The sequence below is a fragment of the Ailuropoda melanoleuca genome, chromosome 12, assembly GCF_002007445.2.
Source record: "Ailuropoda melanoleuca isolate Jingjing chromosome 12, ASM200744v2, whole genome shotgun sequence".
Classification (NCBI taxonomy): Eukaryota; Metazoa; Chordata; class Mammalia; order Carnivora; family Ursidae; genus Ailuropoda; species Ailuropoda melanoleuca.
The window spans coordinates 79149983-79173393 of NC_048229.1; the positions used below are offsets into that span (position 1 = coordinate 79149983).

The 23411-nt window shown below is 54.6% G+C and overlaps 2 protein-coding genes across 2 annotated transcripts; both read left to right on the top strand.

The window, feature by feature from the left end:
* The first annotated feature begins 495 nt into the window (after positions 1-495).
* FOXC2 (forkhead box C2) lies at positions 496-3216 on the top strand. The gene has a single exon (XM_034639325.1). It carries the CDS (start codon positions 1104-1106, stop codon positions 2361-2363), a length of 1260 nt encoding a protein of 419 aa, XP_034495216.1. The 5' UTR covers positions 496-1103; the 3' UTR covers positions 2364-3216.
* Positions 3217-11740: 8524 nt separating this feature from the next.
* FOXL1 (forkhead box L1) lies at positions 11741-15332 on the top strand. The gene has a single exon (XM_002913382.4). The coding sequence runs from the start codon at positions 12071-12073 to the stop codon at positions 13109-13111; it is 1041 nt and encodes a 346-aa protein (XP_002913428.1). The 5' UTR covers positions 11741-12070; the 3' UTR covers positions 13112-15332.
* The last annotated feature ends 8079 nt before the right edge of the window (positions 15333-23411 follow it).

The window sequence follows — 23411 nt, forward strand, 5'->3', positions numbered from 1 at the left end:
CTCTGTTGAAAATTAATAATTTTTTTTTTGTTTAGATGATGACAACATCCAGGGGAGGCCCCTTCCATACCAATCCAGCACACTTGCTTTGAATCCATTACACCTGGGCCCCCATAATTAGGAAATCTAATTATTCGCCTCATCACTCATTAATAAGAAAAATAGTCCCAGGGTCTTTGCTACTTGCAAGGTCTTTGGGGAGATATTTGACTACATTAATCAATTCGATTTTATATTTCAAACTAACTTTATCTGCAAAGGAGCACGGGATTTTGGGTTGGGTTTTTTGTTTTGTTTTGTTTGTTTGTTTGTTTTGCTCTGGGCATGTAGGACCATGAACCAAGATGTGATAATAGAATAAATTTTAATAAGATATCACTCTTTTAAAAAAATCTTTTCAAGTTAACACTGAACTGCAGAAAACTCTGGTTCTGAGCAGCTGGGTCTTAGAGCCGACGGATTCCGGCGCTCCTCGCCCTGATTGGTGCCAACTCCACACAGCTGCCGGGTTATTGGTCCGAAGTTCCCGGAGGGGGCGTGGCCGGAGGAAAGTAAAAACTTGCTTTCAGCAAGAAGACTTTTGAAACTTTTCCCAATCCCTAAAAGGGACTTTGCCTCTTTTTCCGGGCTCGGCAGGGCAGCCACTCTGGACCCCGGCTCGCTGACCCTCAGGGCTGCTTCTTTGCTGGGGGGCTAGGAGAGCCGCCTTCACCCTCCTGGCGCGGAGAGAGCGGCCGGCCTCGGTCCACTGCGCGCGTGGCGTCTCCACTGCGTCCCCGGCCGCCAGCTCCGGCTGCCACCAACCGGTCCCGAGAGCAAGCGAGCGAGCAGGCGCCGGCGCTGCGCTCGCCGGGGCGCGCCCTCCAGGATGCCGATCCGCCCGGTCCGCTGACAACGAGCGTCCCTTCTCCGCGCGCAGGCCGGCGCCGAGTGCCGGCGCCTCCCCCACCTCGCCCCCAAGGCTTCCCGGCGCCCGGGGCTCCCCCCGCCGGCTCCCTTCCTCTCGCTCTCTCGCTCCCTCGCTCTCTCGCACTCTCTCGCTCTCGCAGGGCCTTCCTCGCTGTGCGTGCGCGCAGGCGGCGGCGAGCCGTCTCGGACGCAGCATGCAGGCGCGCTACTCGGTGTCCGACCCCAACGCCCTGGGAGTGGTGCCCTATTTGAGCGAGCAAAATTACTACCGGGCGGCGGGCAGCTACGGCGGCATGGCCAGCCCCATGGGCGTCTACTCCGGCCACCCGGAGCAGTACGGCGCGGGCATGGGCCGCTCCTACGCGCCCTACCACCACCACCAGCCCGCGGCGCCCAAGGACCTCGTAAAGCCGCCCTACAGCTACATCGCACTCATAACCATGGCGATCCAGAACGCGCCCGAGAAGAAGATCACCCTGAATGGCATCTACCAGTTCATCATGGACCGTTTCCCCTTCTACCGGGAGAACAAGCAGGGCTGGCAGAACAGTATTCGCCACAACCTCTCGCTCAACGAATGCTTTGTCAAGGTGCCCCGCGACGACAAGAAACCTGGCAAAGGCAGCTACTGGACGCTGGACCCGGACTCCTACAACATGTTCGAGAACGGCAGCTTCCTGCGGCGCCGCCGGCGCTTCAAGAAAAAGGACGTGCCCAAAGAGAAGGAGGAGCGGGCCCACCTCAAGGAGCCGCCCCCGGCGACGGCCAAGGGCGCCCCGGCCGGGCCCCCTCTAGCGGACGCCCCCAAGGAGGTCGAGAAGAAGGTGGTGATCAAGAGCGAGGCGGCGTCGCCGGCGCTGCCGGTCATCACCAAGGTGGAGACGCTGAGCCCCGAGAGCGCGCTGCAGGGCAGCCCGCGCAGCACGGCCTCCACGCCCGCCGGCTCCCCCGACGGCTCGCTGCCGGAGCACCACGCTGGCGCGCCCAACGGTCTGCCGGGCTTCAGCGTGGAGAACATCATGACGCTGAGAACGTCGCCGCCGGGCGGCGAGCTGAGCCCCGCGTCCGGGCGCGCGGGCCTGGTGGTGCCGCCGCTGGCGCTGTCCTACGCCACCGCGCCGCCCGCCGCCTACGGCCAGCCGTGCGCGCAGGGCCTAGAGGCTGGGNAGCCCCAGCCGGCGCCACAGCCCGGGGCCGCCGCGGCCCAGGCGGCCTCCTGGTATCTCAACCACAGCGGGGACCTGAACCACCTCCCGGGCCACACGTTCGCGGCCCAGCAGCAGACTTTCCCCAACGTCCGGGAGATGTTCAATTCCCACCGGCTGGGGATGGAGAACTCGACCCTCGGGGAACCGCAGGTGAGCGCCAACGCGAGCTGTCAGCTACCCTACAGATCCACGCCGTCTCTCTACCGCCACGCCGCCCCCTATTCCTATGACTGCACGAAATACTGACCTGCCTAGCCTGCTCCGGCTTCGCCTCCCACACCCGGACCTCTCAGACAGTTCAGGCTGCAGAGACGCAAAAAGAACCAAAACATACCCACCAGCTTTTTCTCAGACCCCGGAGCAGAGAGAGCACGCGCCAGCCTCAGCCCTCCGTGAAGCTGCAGGTAACTTTAATTCGCTGCCCCGTTTCTGAGATCCTAAGAAGCCCCCCCGTGAAGGGACGCAGCCCAGCGAAATGAATATTGATTTTAAACCCCCCTCCCATACCAGGATGGTTGTGCTCACTGCTCCAGCTGGGGTTTCAAAAAATTAAGTTACGGACCAAATCCCATAGCGACCCAGTAATGACTCTCTGTAGAGACTCCCATAGGTCTATGGGGGCTTCTATAGATTACGTTTGTGCTGTGTGTAATTTTAAATTTCTCTAACCATGCTGTACAAATGTGTGGATTTGTAATCAGGCTATTTTGTTGTTGTTGTTCAGAGCCATTAATATAATATTTAAAGTTGAGTTCACTGGATAATTTTTTCATCTTGCCCAACCGTTTCTAACTGCCAAAATGAAAATTCAAGAAACCTATGTGGGGTTTTTACCCCCTGTACACTTACGAGATACCATTCTTTTCCCGGTGGTAGGTCTTTTACAAAACAAGGAAATAATTTATTTTTTGTTGTTGTTGGCGGATAAAGAAGTCAAGTATCTGATACTTTTTATTTACAAAGCGTGATGCTTTTGTATAGTAGATTCCTCCCTGAGCATTCCTAAAAGAAAAAAAAAAACTTTAAAAATTTAACTTCACCTGTGTTTGTCTTATGTGGTCTTAATTGTTGTACTTACCTTAAAATAAACCCATGTTGTTTCTCTGCCCAAAGTCCGGACGGTGTGTTTGTGTTCTCGAGTTTTTAAAAAACAAAGTGCATTTGCAAATCCACCTGTTTTGATTATTTTTGTTACACAGGTGGGTTAACTCATAGACGTACACAGAGGCTCACAGAGGAATGGGGGCACTCCCCTATTGTCTTGTTAGTGGTGGAAAAGACTTTCAATTAATTTAGATCCCACCCTGGCCTAGGCAGTGGAGAAACAGCCCTGGCTGGATGTGGTTGCCTGAGGGGCTGGGCACAGTCCTGCCTTTTGCTGTATATGCTTTTTGCTAAGATGCAACAAAACACGTTGATTGTCCAAACAAACAGCACCATTACATCTCAATGTCCAGCCACCCCCAATTGAGGAGGCAAAGGAGGGGAAAGATAAGCGTGTTCCATTAGCTAACTACTAGGAACCAGGGGGAGTCCTGCTTTCCCTCCATTTCCTAAAATGCGGACTTCCTTCCCCACTGTAATGGTTTTCCAGAAAAGAATTTGAAGTGGGCAGGAGAAGGTCCAAAGGGGATTGATTCCTGAGCATTTAACGACCACTCCCGGTGGTGGCTAGATCAGAGGTGGGTTTCAGAGCTTCTTTACTTCTTGGTTGGATTTCTTAATCCTTACCCTATTGCAGTGAAAAATTGTGAAGGCTCATTGGCCTTCAAAAATAATTGACAATGCTTTTAGAGTTCTAAATTTATCAACTCTCAGGAGTTTAAGTAACAGGGAGATTATTTGCCTTTTCAATTTTGGTATCTTGTCTTTTAAAAAAATTTAAGAGCCATGAAACCGTTGTTCGGTGTGGCTGGGGCAGGGGACGGTTTTGTTATCTGTTTCACTGGCCCAAATGCACAACTCTCCTGCTGGTCTCCGCGTGTGAATTTTGAGGCCAGAGCTCCAAACTGGGAATGAGTTTCCCACCCAAGTAGGTGAGCTGTACTTTGCTAAGAGGGAAGCTCCTTGTGAACTTAACATTTCACATGATGATGAGTTTTCCAAAAAGTGATCTTCCTTGACGCAGTGCCGCTGAACATAACCTGGGTTTGTGTTGCTGTTTGAACCATGGCAGTTTTGTCTCGAAGTCACGCTGAGATAAAACTGGGGGACGTGTGAGCATAATAAATTTCCCCACATGTGCAACACAGAGTCTTTCGATCTGTAGTCCCGGAGGTGGCTGGCGGGTAAGACATAAATGCAGAGTTTTATTCCTTTTTGTAGTGCTCAGGATCTGGGAGCCCCAGTGCTGGCTGCTGGACCTCCAGCAGGCCCCCAGGCCCCCATGCTTTGGTGGAGTGAGCCGGACCAGCCAGCTAGGAAAGCGAGGGAGACAGATAGTCCCCTCTCCCCTCCGCAGCAGAGGCCAACCCTCCTTGCCCAGCTCGGTACTCTGGTTCCATTTTGCTCCTGTTCTTGAGATGATGTTTGCGGCTGGATTAGAGGAGACTAGTCTAGCTGGCTCTCTCCTTCCCCAGATTCTTCATAAGAGTCGGTTCTGAAAGCTTGCCCTCATCTCACGATTTGGAATTCAGACGAGGTCTGAGAGACACACAGGAAATAAAGGAGAGAAATGGGAAAGAATTGGGTGAGATCCGGGCTGCCCCTGAAGCCACACTGGGATCTTCTATCTTTGGAGAGACCACTGAAAGTAGTCCCTGTGCGCCGGCAAATCACCCAAGTGAGCAGCTCAGGAAAGGTCCGGGCACCCGGTGGAGGCCATGGCCAGGGGTCCTTCCATTTCGCTAGGGACGTGGGCAGCTCGAGGGATTGCGCCTGGGGTTTATCCAGGCTTCTGGAGGCGGCAGAGGGGAGGGGTGTGTAAGGCCTGGGCGCGGTGGGACGTCTCCGGGCCCGCGAAAGCTTCCTGAGCCTGAGGCCCGGGGGCCAGGGTAGGCGCGGGTTAGCTCCGCCAGAAGGCAGGCCCTGTGTGCTGGGCGCCGCTGTCAGAGCTGGCTGGGCTCAGCATCCTTGCAGTCATTCCGACCTCGGGCCTAGAGACTGAGCGGCCTCGGGGCGTCGGTTGCTCCTCCGCGGGGTACGGAGATCCAGCAGCGCGAAGCTGAGCGTCGCGGGGCGGAAACGATCCGGGGCGGCCTTGAGGGTCGCTGCCGTCCCCGCGTGTCTGTTGCCCGGCGCGCAAACACCGCGCGCGGGACACAGGCTGTCCTTGCTCCACGTATCCACTAGCCTCCCCTCGCCTGGGCCGCTCGGTCCTCGGTCCTCGGGAGACCCAGGGCCTATCAGGAAAAGGGGAAAGTTGGTTGGGATGGAAGGACCGAAATGTTGGTCGCAGGCTCCCAGGACTCGTCCGCGGAGCAGCTCTGCGGTCCGCCAGGCGCAATTTGCACAAAGGCACGTCGCATAACCACGTTCCTTCCTGATCCAGTAACATGGAGTTAGCGAGGCAGGTCTCAAAGATACTGCAAATAAAATGCAAGCAACCCCAACACCGTGGCAGAGACCACTGCCCACTGAGTTAACCCTGCCTGCCCTATTGGCCTTGGCTGCCACTGTTTCTAACCAGGGCCCCGTTCTGACAGACATGGGCGGCTGGGAAAGACTCCATGGCCTCTGAGAATCCTGCACATTCCCAGACCCACAGAGGCTGCAGTTTCAGTAGCCTCTGCTTCTTGTAAGACTCGGAGACATGCCCCAAGCTCACCGCTTTCCAGGAGAGGGACTGTGTGTGTGGCCCAGCCCAGGTCTCTCTCCCCAGGCCGGACTTGGGCCTGTGGCCAGGTGGTCTTCATCCCCTGGTTCAAGTAGCCTATCCCCACCCACACCAAAATCAGTGGTGACATGTGTCCTCTAATTGCTGGAACACCAGGCTAGGAATCCCAAGGCCAGGTGATGCTGTGTGAACATACCACTTCCCTCCCTGGTCTCAGTCTTCTCATCTGTAAAATGACCAGGTGCCTGGAAGGGCATTTGGGGCAGCCCAGTACCTTCCTTTCTAGCAGAGCCATGCTGCCATGATGATGGGCCCTCACTTATCCCCACTCCCCTACCTGGCTGGCAAGAAATAAATATCAGAAGTGGGAGGGAGGAGCAGACGTGGGGTCCTGGGAACTTTGGTGCTTGGCTCATAAATCTTTCGGGGTCCATCCCCTCTCCTTTACTCCAAGACTGCCTGGGGTCACCCTTGGGCCTGGGAGAGACTTGTGAGCTGCATTCAAAGCAGAGACAGCAGAATTCCCTGAGCCCCTGGTGCCTGAGCACTTGCCTCGTCCCTCCTCACCCCTGCCCCAAATCCCAAACACTGCACAGGGTGTTAGCCCAGGTTGGTGTGATTGGAATTCATTGATCACCATAAACCTGAGGTGGGTGGAGACAGCGAGAAGAGACCCATTAATTAACGGGCAGAACCGGGTTTCTCAGGAATGTGCTGGGGTCTCAGGACCTGTGCCTGGTATGTCAGGGCATGGGTGCCTGCGTTGTCCCTGGGGGACACTCCTGACTCTCAGGGTGTGGTGGATGCGGAGAGAGAGACCTGAGGTTTTAGGCCTTCGGTGCAGCCAGGCCAGGGATGGCTGGCGGGCTAGACTCTAGGTGAGCAGGACCCATGGGGCCAGTGCCACCAGAGAGGGCCTTCTGGCACCACATACTCGAAATGCTTTCCCAAACTCTGAGAAGCATTCCCTGCCTGCCTCCTTGTTGCCTGGCCTCGGCTTGCCAAGGCTTTTGAAATGTTTGCTTTTTGACAGAGGCATGTAGGGAAGGGGGTGGGATGTTTCAGAGAGTTTGCAGTCAGGACCGCCACCGGGCCCGAGTGGACGCCCCTGCCTTGATTTGTGCCAGCCTGTTCCGGGCTTCGGCAACATTCCTGCTTCACAGCAAACACAGGAGGACACGGCCTGTGTAGAATTCTGATTCTCAAATGTGTGGCTCTGTGCTCAGGTGGTTCTGCCAGTGGCAGGCTGGTGGGACCTCATCCCGGGGCTGCGTGTGTGTGTGTGCACGTGCGTGTCCGTGTGCGTATGTGTGTATGAAAAGCTGGCGTGAAGGGAAGGGGGTGGGCTGGCAGATGGACCAGCTCCCTGGCCACACATGTCCCTTTAAGGAGATGGACTTGGGGAGCTTGGGGAGGGCTGCCCCAGCCTGGGGGACAGCTCTGTGCTCAGTCTGTATGCCCACCCAGGCTGGAGGTCACGGAGGCCAGAGAGGCCCCTCTGACCCCTGGCTTAGTGGCCCTGGGCCCTGGGTCTTACCTTTCCCAATGGCCCCGTGGGGGCTCGCTCTCTGCCTGCATCTTGTTTTTACAGGCAGCTTCTAAGCCGAATCCACACACACCAACTCAGGGCCTCTTCGAAGGCCCACGGAGGGTTCACACGACCTCGGCCGTGCTGCCTCAAGCTCTCTGGGCCCATTTCTCAACTGAGAAGGGATAGAATCCTCAAATAGGGGTATTGTTGAGGATGTGTGAACCCAACACACGACAGGAAAGTCCTCTGGTAGTGCCCAGGCCGCAGGAGGGACTCGTTGTGAGCTGTCGGGATTCACCCCAACCCCAGAAGAGCTCGGATTCATTGGTCTCAGGTGACTGTGTGTGTCAGGCTGCAGGCTGATGTGCCTTAACCGCCCCCGTTTTAGACCCTTCAAATTATTGCTGGGAACAAGATGAGCTCTGAAGAAATCAGTAGTTTGGAAAATCCTGCCCTGCTCTCTGGGCTTCAGCAGACCTGCTGAGTGCTACATTCGTGCCTCAGCTCCCCCAAGAGAAGCAGCAGAAAACCCTGCTCCAGACACCCCTCTCTGAGCCTCTGCCGACACCGGACACCGGCGGACGTCAGGCCTCAGAGAATCCACCTTTGCAGGAACCCGTGTGCACTCCAACACCCTGTGCTGCTACTTACGGCCTCCACTGTCGGGGGTGTTCGCTGCCCATTCCAAATCTCATCTGTAAAATGGGCGAATCCATCACCCCTGTCTTTCATCGATGCTGTGAGGGTTCTCGAGAGAGCTTCCACGGGACCCTTGGCATCCACACACAGTGGTCCTATTATAATGGGGCTGTTACACCTCCTGGTGTTGACGTCCTGGCCTCGGTGTCCTGGTCTGCAGAAGGGGAATAATGAAGACCCCTGTTTCTTAGAGCCGAGAGGAGGAGTGACAATCCAAGGGGCATCTTAGGAAGGTGCCAGCACATAGTAGCGTTCAAGACATCTTAGTTATTACTATCGTCCTTGTCATCACCACCTCCAAAATGTTTAGGATGTCAGTAAGGGGACCTGGCTGAGCAGGTCCTGTATCTTTCCACCCCCTCCTCACACCTACTGCAAGCGTGGGAGATCGTTCATTCGTGTATATATTGTATGCCTTGTCAACTGTCTGCGCTCAGAGAAAAGTAAGGCCGGTATTTGGGAGGTGACATAGGTCATCCTTAACTTGAGTGTTTGCTTAAGGAGCAGAGGAAGGGTAGATGCCTCCGGGCGGGTGGGGTAGGAAGAACTCCTGTCTCTCCCCTCCCCTCAGCCTTTTTCTCTGAGGTCTCTTTGGTCTTGCCTGGTGCCCTCCTCTGCCCAGCCTGCCCAAGGAGCAGGCTTTCTCCCTGGGGGCTGGGAACTGTATTCTCTGCCCTCATTCCACGCTGATCCCAGAGTAGGAACCCCCACAGTCCTTCAGGGAGCATCTGTGCAGGCTGGAACTCTCAGGGCTTTGCTGCGGGCTGGGAGATGCGCTGGCACTGACTTCAGAGACGAATGCATGTTTGGGGCGATCTGAAGACTACGAGCCTAGGGAGAACTCTTAGTGTCCCCATCTGGCTCTCTGGGATACTCAGTCAGCCTGGCTGCCTCCCAGGCTCTTCTGCGCCCCCCCCCCTCCCCCAGCAGGCCTCAGATAGGGCCTCAACACACCGAGCTTCCGCACGAGGGCGCATCCGCACTCGGACGCCAGAGGCTTGTGCCCTGCACTCCCCGGAAACATGCCCCAGAGCGGGGCTCCTTCCGACAGCGGGCTCCTCCTAGGCTCAAGTTACAGACTCCTGGCCTGGGAGCCCAGGGTTCCACCCCACGCGGGAGCCGGGCAGGGGCGCCACGCAGTTCTAAGGCCAGAAGGAACCTCCTGGAGATGCTGCAAATCTGCAAACGCGCGGGGCTGGACGCGCCTCTCCAGACGCAGGCTAGAAGTGGGGTTTTTTTTCTTTCTTTCTTTCCTAACAGTGCCCCGCCCACCAGCCGCGCGGTCTCCGCCTCCGTCCGGCCCCTGCCCAAACGGGGCGGTGTTTATTATCGTACGAATTCAAGCTCAGATTTGCCTTGGAGTTTAGAAGCAGCGCTGCGGAGGCGCGCCTTTCGGGAGAGGAAGGGATTGCGTGCTGGACTTTGGGTGCCGGGCGAGCTCCAGGGAGGGCTCCGGGGGCGCAGGGGTTGGTGCGTAGTGACACCCACTGGTGTCCTCCTCTGGGTCTGTTAGAGCGGGAGTTGAGGCTGGACTTCGAGCTAGATCCAAGCTTGAGCTTGCCGGGGCGCTCTGGTCTGGAGAGGTTGGGTGACCCAGCGGACTATGGAACCGCGGGTTGCATACGCTCAGGCACTGGGGTGTTTTTTTCACCCCAGGGTTGAAAGGGGTGCTCCGATGAAAGCCAGAGATCCCGAGAGAGGACAGAGCCTCGCCCCCTCCCAGCTAGAGGGCCAGCCTCAACACCTAGGCCTGAGCCATGCTGGGCTGGACGGTTGGCCTAAGTTAGAAATGCAGCCCCCGAGGGAGGCCCCGGGGGTGTCCCAGCGCCTGGCCTGGTTCTCCCTCAAGGCTCCCCTGCACCCAAACCGGTTTTTTGACCCTGATTTGGACTTCCTTTTGCGTGTGTCAAACTTAGCCACTTCCCTGCTATCTGGAACCCCTGAACATACGAGTTACTTTATGGATTCCCCATTTTGGCGTGGGATTCTCCCGTCTTTCCCTTGTTCAGGGGTGACCTGGCCTTTTGCAAGCAGATGTCGCCTCTCCGTGACAGCGGCGGGGGCTGACCTGTGGCCCCATGCACGGCAATGGCTCCTGCTCCCTTCCCTGCAGAGCAGGGCGGCGGGCCGCTCCTTCGCCCACCTGCCACCCTCACCCCTCCCTCTCTTCTTTGGCATCCCCACAGGGTTTACTCAATGAAACGCTAATTCAATTACCCCAAGTGGTTTTTTTTTTTCTTTTAAAAAATACTCAGCAGGGGCGCCTGGGTGGCACAGTGGTTAAGTGTCTGCCTTTGGCTCAGGGCATGATCCCGGCGTTATGGGATCGAGCCCCCACATCAGGCTCCTCCGCTATGAGCCTGCTTCTTCCTGTCCCACTCCCCCTGCTTGTGTTCCCTCTCTCGCTGGCTGTCTCTATCTCTGTCAAATAAATAAATAAAATCTTTAAAAAAAATAAAAATAAAAATAAAAAATACTCAGCAGAGATCATAAACAGGAACTAATGGCACTGAAGCCCCCGCCCCCACCCCCGCTGCGGCGGTGGGACAGAAGACACTTCCTTCTGAAGCAGCATCATTCGGGGTTTTTGATTCAAAGCATGACGTGGCTGAATGTAAAATGAGACAGGGGTGGGGGCGCTTACACCCCAGGGTGAGTGGGTGGGGGGGTGGAGAGCAAGCAGGCTTCCCAAATGCTTAATGTAATCACGGGCCAGCTGCGTGCACTTGTAAAGTTGTTATAACCCCCCTCCTTGTTATAAACAGGAAAGCGCAGAATATAAAGCAAGAGACCCGCATTCACAAATACCAGCTCTCCCGCGACAGCTGCCAAATTCCCCTTTTATGGTGTTCCTCGCTTGCAACCTCAGTCCCATCAGAAAGACCTTAGCTTCTCCCCCTGACCTCTCCAAACGGTTTTATTTCGGAACTACCCTCAATCAAGCCGTGGATCAGGTACCCCTGCCCTCTCTAGCGCCCCAGCACCCTGTGCCTTGGCTTCGGGAGAAGCTGGGCTCCTGGAGGCCTCTTCTGGGTCCCCAGGGAGCCCTGGAGGTAGAGGCTGGCCCCCTCCAGGATACCAGGCCCCAAGGGGCGAACACTTCCAGCTCCCATAGGGCATCCCGATGGTTTCTCCAAGGAGGGCTGCACCCTCTTCTCCTCTTTTCCTGAGACTCCCAGACCTCTCAGATAGACACGCCGCTCCCACCACCCAAATATCTAAAAGATTTCAAAGACCTCAGGAGGCAGGAGACCGTGCCATCTCCACATCTATGAAGCCTGGGAGAAGAAAAGACCTTTTGTGGGAGGCTCCGGATAACTGGGCTCCCCCAGGCCAGAGGTAAAACTCACCCCTGCGCCCTTGCCCATCCCCACCTCTCCTTCCTGGCCCCGCAGACCCCGCTTGGAGCCACCGCGGTCCACATCCTGCCTCACTGACTGTGTGTGCTTACAGCGTCAAGGGGTGGACGTGATATTTCAAACATCAGATCAGTGCGTTTATATATTGGGTGCCCGGAAATTTTTCCAAATAAACACAGCTTGATTCAACTTGGGTGGGCGGACTTATCAACAGACTAATTCTATAAACAAATGAAGGAATAGCCCTGAAACCGATTGGCTGGTATCAAAAAGACACGTGGAGGGAAAAGCTTGGAGTTTTTCAGCAATGAAATTTTAATTAATGTGGGTGGGCTGAGCACACAACGACTGTTTATCATAGACAATTTATTTTCCAGCGCTAAGTCAACATATAATAGCAAACTTACAACAATTATTTAACATTTTTAAAGCCATGAAGGGACAGAGCACGGAGCGGCCAGGGAGAGCGGCGGAGCGGGAGGCAGACGCACCGTGGGCTCCCCGGGAGGGCCCTCGCGGCGCCCGGCGAAGTCCCTAAGCCGCTGGGTCGCCCGCGTCGCGGGGAGCGCGGCGCCGGCTCCGGCTCGCCATGAGCCACCTCTTCGGTCCCAGGCTGCCTGCTCTGGCCGCCTCACCCATGCTCTATCTGTACGGCCCCGAGAGACCCGGGCTGCCTCTGGCCTTCGCCCCCGCGGCCGCTCTGGCCGCGTCGGGCCGGGCGGAGCCGCCCCAGAAGCCGCCCTACAGCTACATCGCGCTCATAGCCATGGCGATCCAGGACGCGCCCGAGCAGAGGGTCACGCTGAACGGCATCTACCAGTTCATCATGGACCGCTTCCCCTTCTACCACGACAACCGGCAGGGCTGGCAGAACAGCATCCGCCACAACCTCTCGCTCAACGACTGCTTCGTCAAGGTGCCCCGCGAGAAGGGGCGGCCAGGCAAGGGCAGCTACTGGACCCTGGACCCTCGCTGCCTGGATATGTTCGAGAATGGCAACTACCGGCGCCGGAAGAGGAAGCCCAAGCCAGGCCCAGGGCCCCCCGAGGCCAAGCGGGTCTGCGCGGAGACGCACGAGCGCGGCGGCTCGGAGGCGCAGCCCCGGGCGGGAAGCGGGGCAGGGCGTTGTGGCCCCGCGACCCCCCGCCAGGAGGGAGAGCCCGCGCGCCCCTCGCCCCTCCGGGACGGCTCCTCTCCACCCGCGCCCCTCCGCTGGCCTGGGCCTGCGTCTCCGGAGGAGGACGCTGGCGACGCTGTCCAGGGCGCAGCGGCCTTGGCCATAGGCCAGCCAGAGCGCACGGTGGATGGCCCGGGGTCCCCTCAACGCCCTGCTTCCCAGGGCTCTCCGAAGAGCTCCGACAAGTCCAAGAGCTTCAGCATAGACAGCATCCTGGCCGGGCGGCAGGGTCAGAAGCCCGCTGGAGGGGACGAGCTTTTCGGGAGCGCCAAGCCGGGGCCGGGAAGCTGTCTGGGTGCCTCGCTTCTGGCCACCACCTCAAGCCTCCGACCGCCTTTCAACGCTTCCCTGATGCTTGACCCGCATGTCCAAGGAGGCTTTTACCAGCTCGGGATCCCTTTCCTCTCCTATTTCCCTCTGCAGCTTCCCGACACGGTGCTTCACTTCCAGTAACGCCAACGGTGGCACGGGTCCTTCCCCTACCCTGGGCTGAACTTGTGAGCGGCCAGAGGTCCCACCGCTGGGGGAAGGAGCCACGTTTTTTTTCTTTGTTTTTTTTTAAAAGATGTTTTCTTCTGCAACGTGTGGATCCTGGGAAGTGTTACCAACTTTTGCGCGCAGGTGGGCACGGTGGCCTGCCTCCTCTGAGGTCAGCTTTCCGGAGCACCGTCAGAGATTTAAAGGACCCTGCCTGACTAGGACTTGGGCATCTCAGACCTCCTACCGCTAGAGCAGGAGAATTCCTTGGCCTTAGGTCGGTCTAAGGTTGTGATCTTCCTTCATTCCAGAGCAGCAATGGCCCAGACAACGGGGTGCAGGACCGAAGGACACAGTGGGGTGCTTTCAAACAGAGCCACAGTCTGACTGGGGCCAGCTCGGTTGTCGGTTGTGGCTGTGGGTCAGGCCTTGGCTTTGAATCCATGGGGCGATGGGTGTTCGCAGCTGGGTTTGTCCCTGAAGTCTAGTTGTGGGGACGCTGGCAGTGACCCCGGTGTTTCAGGTTCTTTGGGAGATGCAGGGCCTGGTGAGAATTTACAACCAATGTCCAGGTGGAAGCTAAGAAACCACACTTGTATTTTAAATAGAGAATTTCTCTCTTTTTTCTTTCTAGACAGTAAAAGGAATATGTTATATTCTTTGGCTAGATGCTTGACTCTTTTTACTACCACGATTGCCCTGTGAAAATGTCTGTATTAACAACCTCTATTCAGAAAGCACACTGTATGTAATAGCATTTTGTTGCATTATGATAGCCTGCTAGTCAGTACCCGTGATCTCCAAGACATGTTACCAACATCAGCAGGCGTCCTGTCCTGTTGCTTTTGTTTTTAAGATCAAAAGATAGCAGAGCACACCGGAAGTGTGTGTGTGGGGGGAGGTGTCTTAGACACAGAAGATTTCCCATTTGCATGTTTTTTTCAAGATCTAGGTTTGATTTTTGCTACATTTTCCAGGATTGTGTAGTCAAGACCACCTTTAATCAAAAAGGTTGGATTAAACAAACACAAAAGGCAGATACCGGGAGAGATGGGTCATGCTGGACCGAGAAAGGGAGTCTTGTCATACCTGCTGGAGGGTGTCTCTCTGGACCCCAGAGAATAGGAGGCTAGGTCAGAGGATTCTTTCAGACATTCCCAGCTGATGACATCCCAGCCTGCACCCAGCTCCTCCCTCCAAGCCCCTACCCGGGTGGGCCTAGAGCCCGCAGCTAAATAAACACCTTATGGAGGTGATTGGAAATCTGGGGGGTGGGGAGCAGGAAGGTTGGGGGGGCGTGGGTTCTGCAACAAAGATCTGGTGAAGAAGACGGAGATTTTTATAGCCCAGTTCAGCTTGGAACTTTTGGGAAATGCATCTAACCTCTTACAGTATCTCTCTTTGGGTTGCCTTGGGAGGGAAACTGAATTTCCTGAACCTCCAGGTTACTTTAACTTTATCTGACGTGGGAAAGGCACAGTAAGTCATGAGTTCTGGAGGTAGGCTGCAATAGATCTACAAAATTACTTTTAAAATAAATTCCAGGACTTACATAAAAATGAACACAAACTTTATAGCAAGAGAGCCTATTGGTTAATATACTCAAAAGGATATTGCAGACAAGCATAATTATTTAATAATTAGTAAGCGCAGAGTTGACTTTCTGAGAATTTATTCGTAAAGCCATGTGCTACTGACCCATAAGTTTCCTTGAGCATATTCGGCCCAGGTTGGTGGGAATGTTTTGGTGAGCTGCACAGTGTCCTTGATTTTAAGAACTTTGATGAGATCCCATTGTTGGGATCCAGGTTCACCGTGATTAACCGACAATGTGCGGTGGAAGGGCTGTCATGCGTTTTTGTTATCCCGAAGTCTCAGCCTCTGTGAATAAAACTGTTTTTTCATTAACCTCTCAGTGACTGGTTCAGTGGATGACTGGGGGGGGGGGGACATAGCACACAGTGTACCAGGAGAGAGGACTCGGGGATTATATGTAGGAGCTCTGTCAGCATCTCAGGGGCTCCGGCTTCCGAGGGTGGGTTCCCACAGGCCGTAGAGTAAAAGCAGAGAAGCCTGGGGCCAGTGGGTGCTGCCGGAACATCATGGAAACTCCACGGTGTAGGTTATGTTTTTAATTTTTCCTTTTAGTGTTTGATTTGCTATCTCATGCGTTCTGTTAATTTACGATGGCTGTTTTCTGGAGAAGCCAATCATCCAATCCTGTCATTTTAAAGAGATGGCATTTTAGAGTTAAAATTCCAAGAAGTATAATATAAACATTATTTTTATGGCTCAGGAAAAAAAGGCAGGAGTAGGTATCTGCTTTGTAAGAGTGTTTATGCACACATAAAGAGGAACTCTGTTACCTAATCCTCGCATTCGTCTGGTTGGGGAGGCTGAGGGGAGCGGACGGTTCGGTGACAGAGTCTATGGAATCCCTACAGTCCCATGAAGATTCCTTCCTACTGAAGAAAAAGAGGACCTGTCAGTCTGAGCAATGCACAGAGCTGTGCCAGGGCTCCGGATTTAACCACGGGCTCCAAGCTGTAGATCAGTAAGACAAAAAAAAAAAAAAAAAAAAAAAGGTTTCTACTCTTACTTAGAGCAAACTCTCCTGTATATTTAGGGCAAACCAGAAGCAACCTTATCATCTCCTCTTATGCAATCTGAAGGCCTCCTCTGTGCTCCCTTCTAAACAAACGGAACAGACACTGTTTTTCTGAAAACGATCTTTGGTTCAAGCTCAGTGCACACACACACACACTGATGGATACACTGATCGTAATGGGGATATAGCGGGAGAACCGTGTACAATGATAAAGACAGAAACGTGTATATAGATACACGTGGGTGTGTATACGCACGCATGTATTTGTATGTGTGCACGTGTGTATGTGGGTGTTTATGTTCTGTACACAGGAATGCGCAGAAGTTCATCTTTTTTGCATATACGCAGGACAGATGGGCTCAAATCAAGCGCTGAATCCTTTCAAATTAATCCAAGTATTGATACCTTCAGAAAGATTTTCTTTTTCCATATAGTTCAAGCCAGGGAAAAATTGGGTTTTGCACTATTCTAATGAAACTAACAAAGATTTCATTAGAGAGCCTTGGAAGACACACCAGCGTCGAGACCTTTACCTCTATGGCTTGCGCAAGGAGAAGAGAACTTTGCAAAGGCCGTTTGCTTTGGTTTTGGCTGTTGGTTGGCTCTTGTAGCAGCTAATGGCCCTGCTGGGTCTCAAATGCCTCCGAAGGTTTTCCAGAACCTGAGCAGGGTGAGATCCCACTTTGGATCTAATTGCATCGCTCCGTGAAGAATGCCACATGCGGTCTTTACCGTTTCACGAAGTGTGGTCAGCATGTAGCCACCTGCGGGTTAAGGAACTAGCCACACGTGATGTCACTATGGTAACATCAGAGACGCGGGTGACGTTTCCAGGAGCGGGAGGCACTCGAGGGAGAGCAACCACTTTGTGCACTTGCCATCTTCATGGGAGCTGGAAATATCTTGCTTGCGGGAAGCGGAGCTGGGTCCATTGGGTAAAAAATGCACATGGTAATAAGCAAAGTTCGTTGTTTAAGGCGCATGAGTTTGTTGGAAAGGTAAAATTCTTTGGATCCACATCTCAAGCAGTTTTTAAAAATATGTCTGAATACTAAATGGCAAGTTCTCTACTCCACTTGTCCTCATGCAGGGGTTCCCTGCTCAGGAACCCCAGACTGGGGGTCCTCTAGGGCCGGGCAGACGCCGTACACGTGTGCGGTAACCTGGAGATGAGCAGTAGGGGAGGTGGAAGCTGGGCAGAACGGAGGGCTCTGCCTCTCCCAACGGCATCCAAAGCCCATTTCACTGGGCAGACTGCGGGAGGGGCACACAGGCCCGATGTGTATTCAAGCCCAGGGTTTACAGCATGGTGGGCAGATGAGAGCGAGTACAAGATTCAGTTCTGCCCCTGGAAGGCTGCTGTAAGGAAGGGGGGCAACCAGAAAACATGTTCTAGGTCCTGGGGGTGTACATAGTCAACTCCGTTGTCTTTATTTATGCTGGCGGTGAGGAGGGAGAGCAGAGGGGAGGTGGTGGGGCAAAGACACGCTCCTAACATTTTTCCATAAGGCATGAGAATCAGGGATCCAGCAAGAAACAGAAACCCACTTACATGGGCCGATGGAAAAGGCTAGGATGGGGGGACTGTATGAGGGGGGCAGGGGAAGGGCAGCTCCATGGGGAGCGGGGTGAGTGTGGTTGCAGCCACAGTGTTGGCACAGGTGGGAGCCGAGGAGAAATACCCCAACCTCTCTGCTCTCCTGCCTTCTAGCCTCATGTGGATACCTGTGATTGGCTGACCCTGCTAGAAGTCCAGCCTATAAGGGAGCCCAGGTAAAGCAGTACATAGGGTCGACCTGCAAGGCCAAGAGGGGCTGAGAATGCACAGGGGTGGGAGCGGGGCAGACAGACTGTGCCCAGCACATGGGAGGGGGGGAAGGGTGGGTCTTTCTTTTAAGGCCAGTCGTGAAAACTGTCCGAACCACACTGTTGGTCCAAGAGCCAAGACTAGGGTGTCTTGGACAACACTGGCAGCTACCGCTGGGCTTCCAGGAGATCGGACTCTCCTACCTGCCAAACTTCCAAGAGAAGTGACTCTAGACCTATCGGAGACCCTCTTAAGGAGGCAGGGCCTGGGTCTGGACTTAGCTCCTGGAGGCGCTGTCCCTGGCCATACAGTCTTTGCCTTCACAACTTTGAGCCTGAGTTGCTGGGGGCTGTGAATGGCTCTACATGGGTATCTTTCGGTTCACTGAGAATCTAAAACAAAGTCGCCTTTTACTAAAAGTGTCCTGACTGTGGCTAGTGCAGTCTCCTCCTTGAGGCCTGTGTGGACCTCACACTGGTGAGGGCATCCTCCAGCCCGAGTGCAGAGGAAGTGGGGCACGAATGAAGTGTCTGGGTCCCAGGACGGCATCTAGGTCAAGCCCTGTGGGAAGGGTGGAGGGGTACTCTGGTGTCCACAGGACCACATCACCTTGGACAACACCAAGTTCAAAGCACGACTTGGGTCCTCATAATGTGCAACGTAAAGTATCAGAAATATTGCGCCTCTCCAGCACGCTGGCGTCCCCGCCTTCCCAGGCAGCTGGTCACCGTGTGCTACTTAGTATTTTTCCAGGTGTTTCTAGACACACCCACCAGCACGAAGAATTCCTCTCGTTACTCTCTTACTGACTTGTTACCGTTCCGTAGGTTGAGTTGGGGTGGGGCTGGGGAGGGGTATGTTAACCTGGTGAAGAGTGTGTCCTTGGCGCCCACCAGGCAGAAGCAAATTACCCAGCTCTGCCCTTTTCTGCTGTGTGACTTCAGCAAAGTGACCTAACACTTCTGTGCCTTAACTTACTCATCTGTACAAATGGGGATAGCATCAGTAACGGCCTCACAGATCTGTCCTGAGGGGTAAAGTAAAATGATGGGTATAAGTTCATGAAACAAGGCCTGCCCTGGTCCCCATCTCAAAATGGCGATCACCGTGATGCCTCCTGCACACAGAAAGCGCTCAGTAAATGGGAGGTCTGTACACAGCGAGCCTCTCATCGAAACACTCTGGTTTCAGGGCCCGTTTGTGCCTTCCTAGTTGTGCAATGAAATCATGACCTGACAGCCCTGCTCACGTGCTGTAATTCTGGAGGTGGCACAAGGCTTCTGGGGCTGACTTCTCTGGGTAGGCTGGGATGCGTTTTCGTCTCTTCATTGCCCTGTTACACCTCTGGAGTGCTCCAACCATTTGAGCATGAAACCGGAAGCAGAATAAGCCACGATGCGTGGCGAGGGGTCCTAGGAAAACCACAGGAGAGCCAATTCCGCGGGCCGAAGAGAACAAGGTCCTTTTGGCATTTCCTCGCTTCACGCGGGAGTTCAGAGAGGTTTCCCAGGGCCGCTATCTAGCCATGGTGAACCCAAGGGCCCTGGGAATGAATGCAAGTCTTTATTTCTGCCCTCAGCACCAGGGCTGCTCCTGCAGGCCAAGCAAAGGCCCCAGCCCTCTCCTGGGGAGAACGGGACCGGCCCAAGGAGCAGTGTTCCTTAAACTCTTGGGTTTCATAGCCCGCCTTATAAAGTGTAAGGGACATTTCTTTAAATGCTGTGGCTAAATATAGCAAGGGCTTGGTCAGCTAGAACATTTTTAGAAAGCACATTACAAATCAGGAATGTTTTGAAGAAATAAATAAACTTTCCCACATTTTTGGACTTTGAGTCTGCACTGTGGGCTCCATCTTGGGAGCCTGATGGTGGTGGGGGGGTTGTGATGAATAATTCACGTTGGGGCTCCCGCTGGTGCCCGAGTCCCCTGGCAGTGACTTCTTCCTTCCACGAGGCATGGGTGGGAGACATTGTCAGGTTGAGGGCACCCCAGTGTCTGAGGAAGGGCCACCCAGTGACTTAAGGAAGTGAGGATTAAAGAGAAATAAATCTATTTCTAGCACGTTCCATGGCTCGTCTTGTCTTGTTCTGGGTGTTGGCTGGACTTCCACACGAGAGGAGAAGGATGCTGGGGGCGGTGATGCCCACTCTCTCTGTTGCAGGGCAGCCACAGCCAGGGCCAGTGTCACGTCCCCAGGGACCCCCATCGGGTCGGCCTGAGGTGGGACCGGACAGTGTGTCTCCAAAGGCTGCTCAGGCCAGTCTGCTCAGCAGCCAGAATTGAGAGCCACACCGGTGAGGGGCCACGGCTGTCTCGCTGATCCGTGGGGGTCGAAGGACCATCCCATCCTTTCTTCTCACCTGTCTGTACTGTACTCAGTTTCTACGTGATGGGAGGAGACTCCTGGATTCTCTCCATGACCTCAGCTGTCCTTCTGTACTTTGGGAAGCAGTGCCCTGCACTAAAGCTGCCGTTGGGGTTTACATGTTCACGAAAGAAATGTGGACCATGCAGGAAAGTACTGGAAAGGGAGCAAACCTGTAATCCCCGGATCACCTGTAACAATCCCACCTCCAGGAGATTCTAGAAGGCTGGCACTTCGAGGCTGTTCTGGTAGGTCCCTCTGGATGGGCAAAGGTACATGGCACACGCATGCACGGACGCACACGCGTGTGTATAAACTGCCTTTTGCTTCATCACTGCCAACACCCTCATCGCCATCGCCCGGTCACCGAGGAGCTGCTCTACATTCTCTGTGCAGGGACACACACAGTGCTGGGGACAGAGACCTCTGTAAGGCCCCGCCCCTTCATTGTGACAGCCCAGCAACAGAGGGAGATGAACCCAAATAAGTTTTGCTTACTTAATTAAAACTTTTCGTTTTGATATAATTACAGAATCACAGGAAGGAACAAAGAAATGTCCAGGGAGGTGAGAGACACTCATTTCGTACAAGAATTCTTTTTTTTTTTAAAGATTTTATTTATTTATTCGACAGAGATAGAGACAGGCAGCAAGAAAGGGAACACAAGCAGGGGGAGTGGGAGAGGAAGAAGCAGGCTCCCAGCGGAGAAGCCTGATGTGGGGCTCGATCCCATAATGCCAGGATCACGCCCTGAGCCGAAGGCAGACGCTCAACCGCTGTGCCACCCAGGCACCCCTCGTACAAGAATTCTTAAGTCATTCTGCAATCTAATTTTCATTTCTGGCACCGGGGATTGGGGACAGAGACCCCCACCAAGTAATGGCTGGTTGACAGATCTGCTCAATGACCTCCCTGTCCCCTCCCTCCGGGTCATGGGGGTGCCACGCTGGCTTCTGTGTTCGAGCCATGCCAGACCCCAAGTTCTGCTTTCATGTACGTTCCTATTCTTCTAGCTGTCATGGAAATGCCTGCCGGTGAGCAACAGGACTTCCGCTGTCCATTGCGCTCAGTGGGTCTCTACCTGGACTGAGCTCTGGAAGGGGCTTTACAAAATACTGATGGCGGGGTCACAACCCCCGGTGGTATGTCAGAAACCTCTCCAGATGGTCCTAGTGTGCAGCTGAGTTCAGGAACCAGTGGTTTCGATATCAGTAAGGGAAGGTCTGAGGTCAAGTGCCCGGATTATCCAGAAAAACCACTTGGCACGGAGAAACAAAAAAGTAGGTTTGGGGCTGAATAAAGCAGACCAGCTGTTGACGTTACTCAAGGCTCCATCACTCTCCCCTCCCGGGAGAAGGTATGGGCCACATCATCTCCGCCACACATCATCTCACTGGAGCATTTCAACAACCCTGTGAGCTTGTCTGGAGTCTTCCTGCTTGATGGGTGAGAGAAATTGAGGTTGCTGGAAAGGGAAGCTGACCAGGAGCACCTGGTCAGGGAGAACCTGAGTCCGAAACGGAGGCCAGCTGTTCCTGAAGCTCCCGCCCTCCTTCACGCCTTCTCGATGCCACTGCACGGGACAGCGTTCCGCTCGGGGTGGAGGAAGCACACGCATGTAGGGACATGCTGAGAGCAGCGGCGGGAGGGTGCGTGTTTCCTGCCAATGGGAACGTGGCTTGTACCAAGCAGCTTCTGTAATCAGTCGCTAGGCGCTCCTCAGCTATCCACCAGCGAGTGCCCACTAACCGCCCGGCCGCGGACACTCCTTAGGAGCATATAAGTGGACCAGGCCCAGGTCGTGTCCTCGAGGGTTTTGTGTGCAGGTGGGGAAAACTGGGGAAGCAAATGGACACGCCCGGAGCAGCCCCAGGCAGCAGGGTTTTCTGGCGCAACACGTCAATAGCCCCAGGGCTCGCCAAACCCTGCACTGTGCGTCTTTGTGGGACCCCCACAACCAAGAACGAGCTGATGGCATAAGCCACATTTCTGCCATCTTCTCATCTGTCTTGGATTTTCAAGCTAACGGGCCTCTTCACCTCCCAGACCGGTGAGCCAAGAAAGAGTAATTTCACGATGTTTAGTAGCCACCTTAAAAAAAAAAAAAAAAACTAAAAAAGCAGGTGCAATTAATTTTAGCCATGTATTTTATTTAACCCCACACATCCGAAATAGGTCCATTCCAACAAGTCCCTGAATACCAGACTGTATGGGGGTACTTTACATTTTCTTTGTGCTACTAAGTCTCGGTACTAAGTCTTGGAAACCCAGCGTGTCCGGCGCCTCGGGCACCTCTTAGCGAGAAGGGGGGTCATGCTGCAGGCACCCTGGGGCGGTGCATTCCTGGCAGTCGCGCTGCGGGCAGGGGCGGCCCCCGATTCTCTTTGGTTGCCCCTCCACACCCCCCTCTGGAAGTCTGCAGTCCTGTAGGGTCCTCGACCGCACTGCCGTCAGGTCAAGAGAGCGGCACGCATCTCTCCCCACGCTGCATAAGCTCACTGGGTGAGGGTTGTGTCGTTTTGCGGTGCTCCTTTCTTCTGTAAGCGCTAGCCTGGTGCTCCGCACGGTAGGCGCCCGTAACAGGTCACAGGGCTGCGTTTTCCTTGATGACCAACTCTCCTGCTTGAGGGAATGTCCCTCGGCTTACGGTAAGCAAGTGCTTGGTGTGTAACAGCCGTATTTGTCGGACGGATGGGCAGTCTTACAAAGGCCAGGGCCCCCACTCTGATGTCTTCCTTCTGGGGTTGCTCTGACGCCCTTATGCCCTCAGCCCAGGAGTGGAGGTAGGGCTTAGCTGACAGGTGAACGTGGAGAAACTTAACCGGGCACTGGGGGCCCAGCCTGGCTTTTTCCCTTGGGTGTGAGCTACCCTCGGGCAGCACACGTTCTGTCTACTCTCGAGGGTCTGGGGGTGGGGGCAGAGGAGCTCCACAGCTGTCTGGACCGGTGGGCACATCTGTGGCTCATCATGGCTATAAGCTACATTCTCCAACCAAGCCTTGAAAATCAATGTGTTGCCTTCTTTCAGCCCAATCCCATCATTTCCCAAATGGTTCAGAATTCAAGCAAATCCCGTTTTACTGGCGAGAACCCCACCAAGGGGCAAGGAGGAGGTGTGAACTCCCTGAGGCACAAAATTATATAGTGCAGGGTCGCAGGGGGCTCCCAGCTCCCAGTCTGCAGAGCGGGGGTCAGGCTGCAGCACATGAGAAAAATGCTAGCCAGAATCGCTCTTCTCACTCTGGACGCTCCCCTGCGGGCCAGGACCTCCCCGAAGAATCAAAGGGAGTGTGGTCTTCAGAGCAGCGTGGAAGAGACCCAGAGCTCCGTGTTCAATCTCCACAGCTTCCAGAGGGACAGGGAGGCCGTTCAAACTGCAGACGCGACCTCTGTATTTATAGGTTTTCGAGTGAGTTGCATCCCGTCCCCTCTGGTGAGAAGGATGCTCCCGGGAAGCTGGGATTGTGGAGATGGGGGTGGGATACGAACAAGAGGG

What these genes read in the sequence shown, in the direction of transcription:
- FOXL1 (XM_002913382.4), top strand. Translation starts at nt 12,071, where the DNA reads ATGAGCCACCTCTTCGGTCCCAGGCTGCCTGCTCTGGCCGCCTCACCC.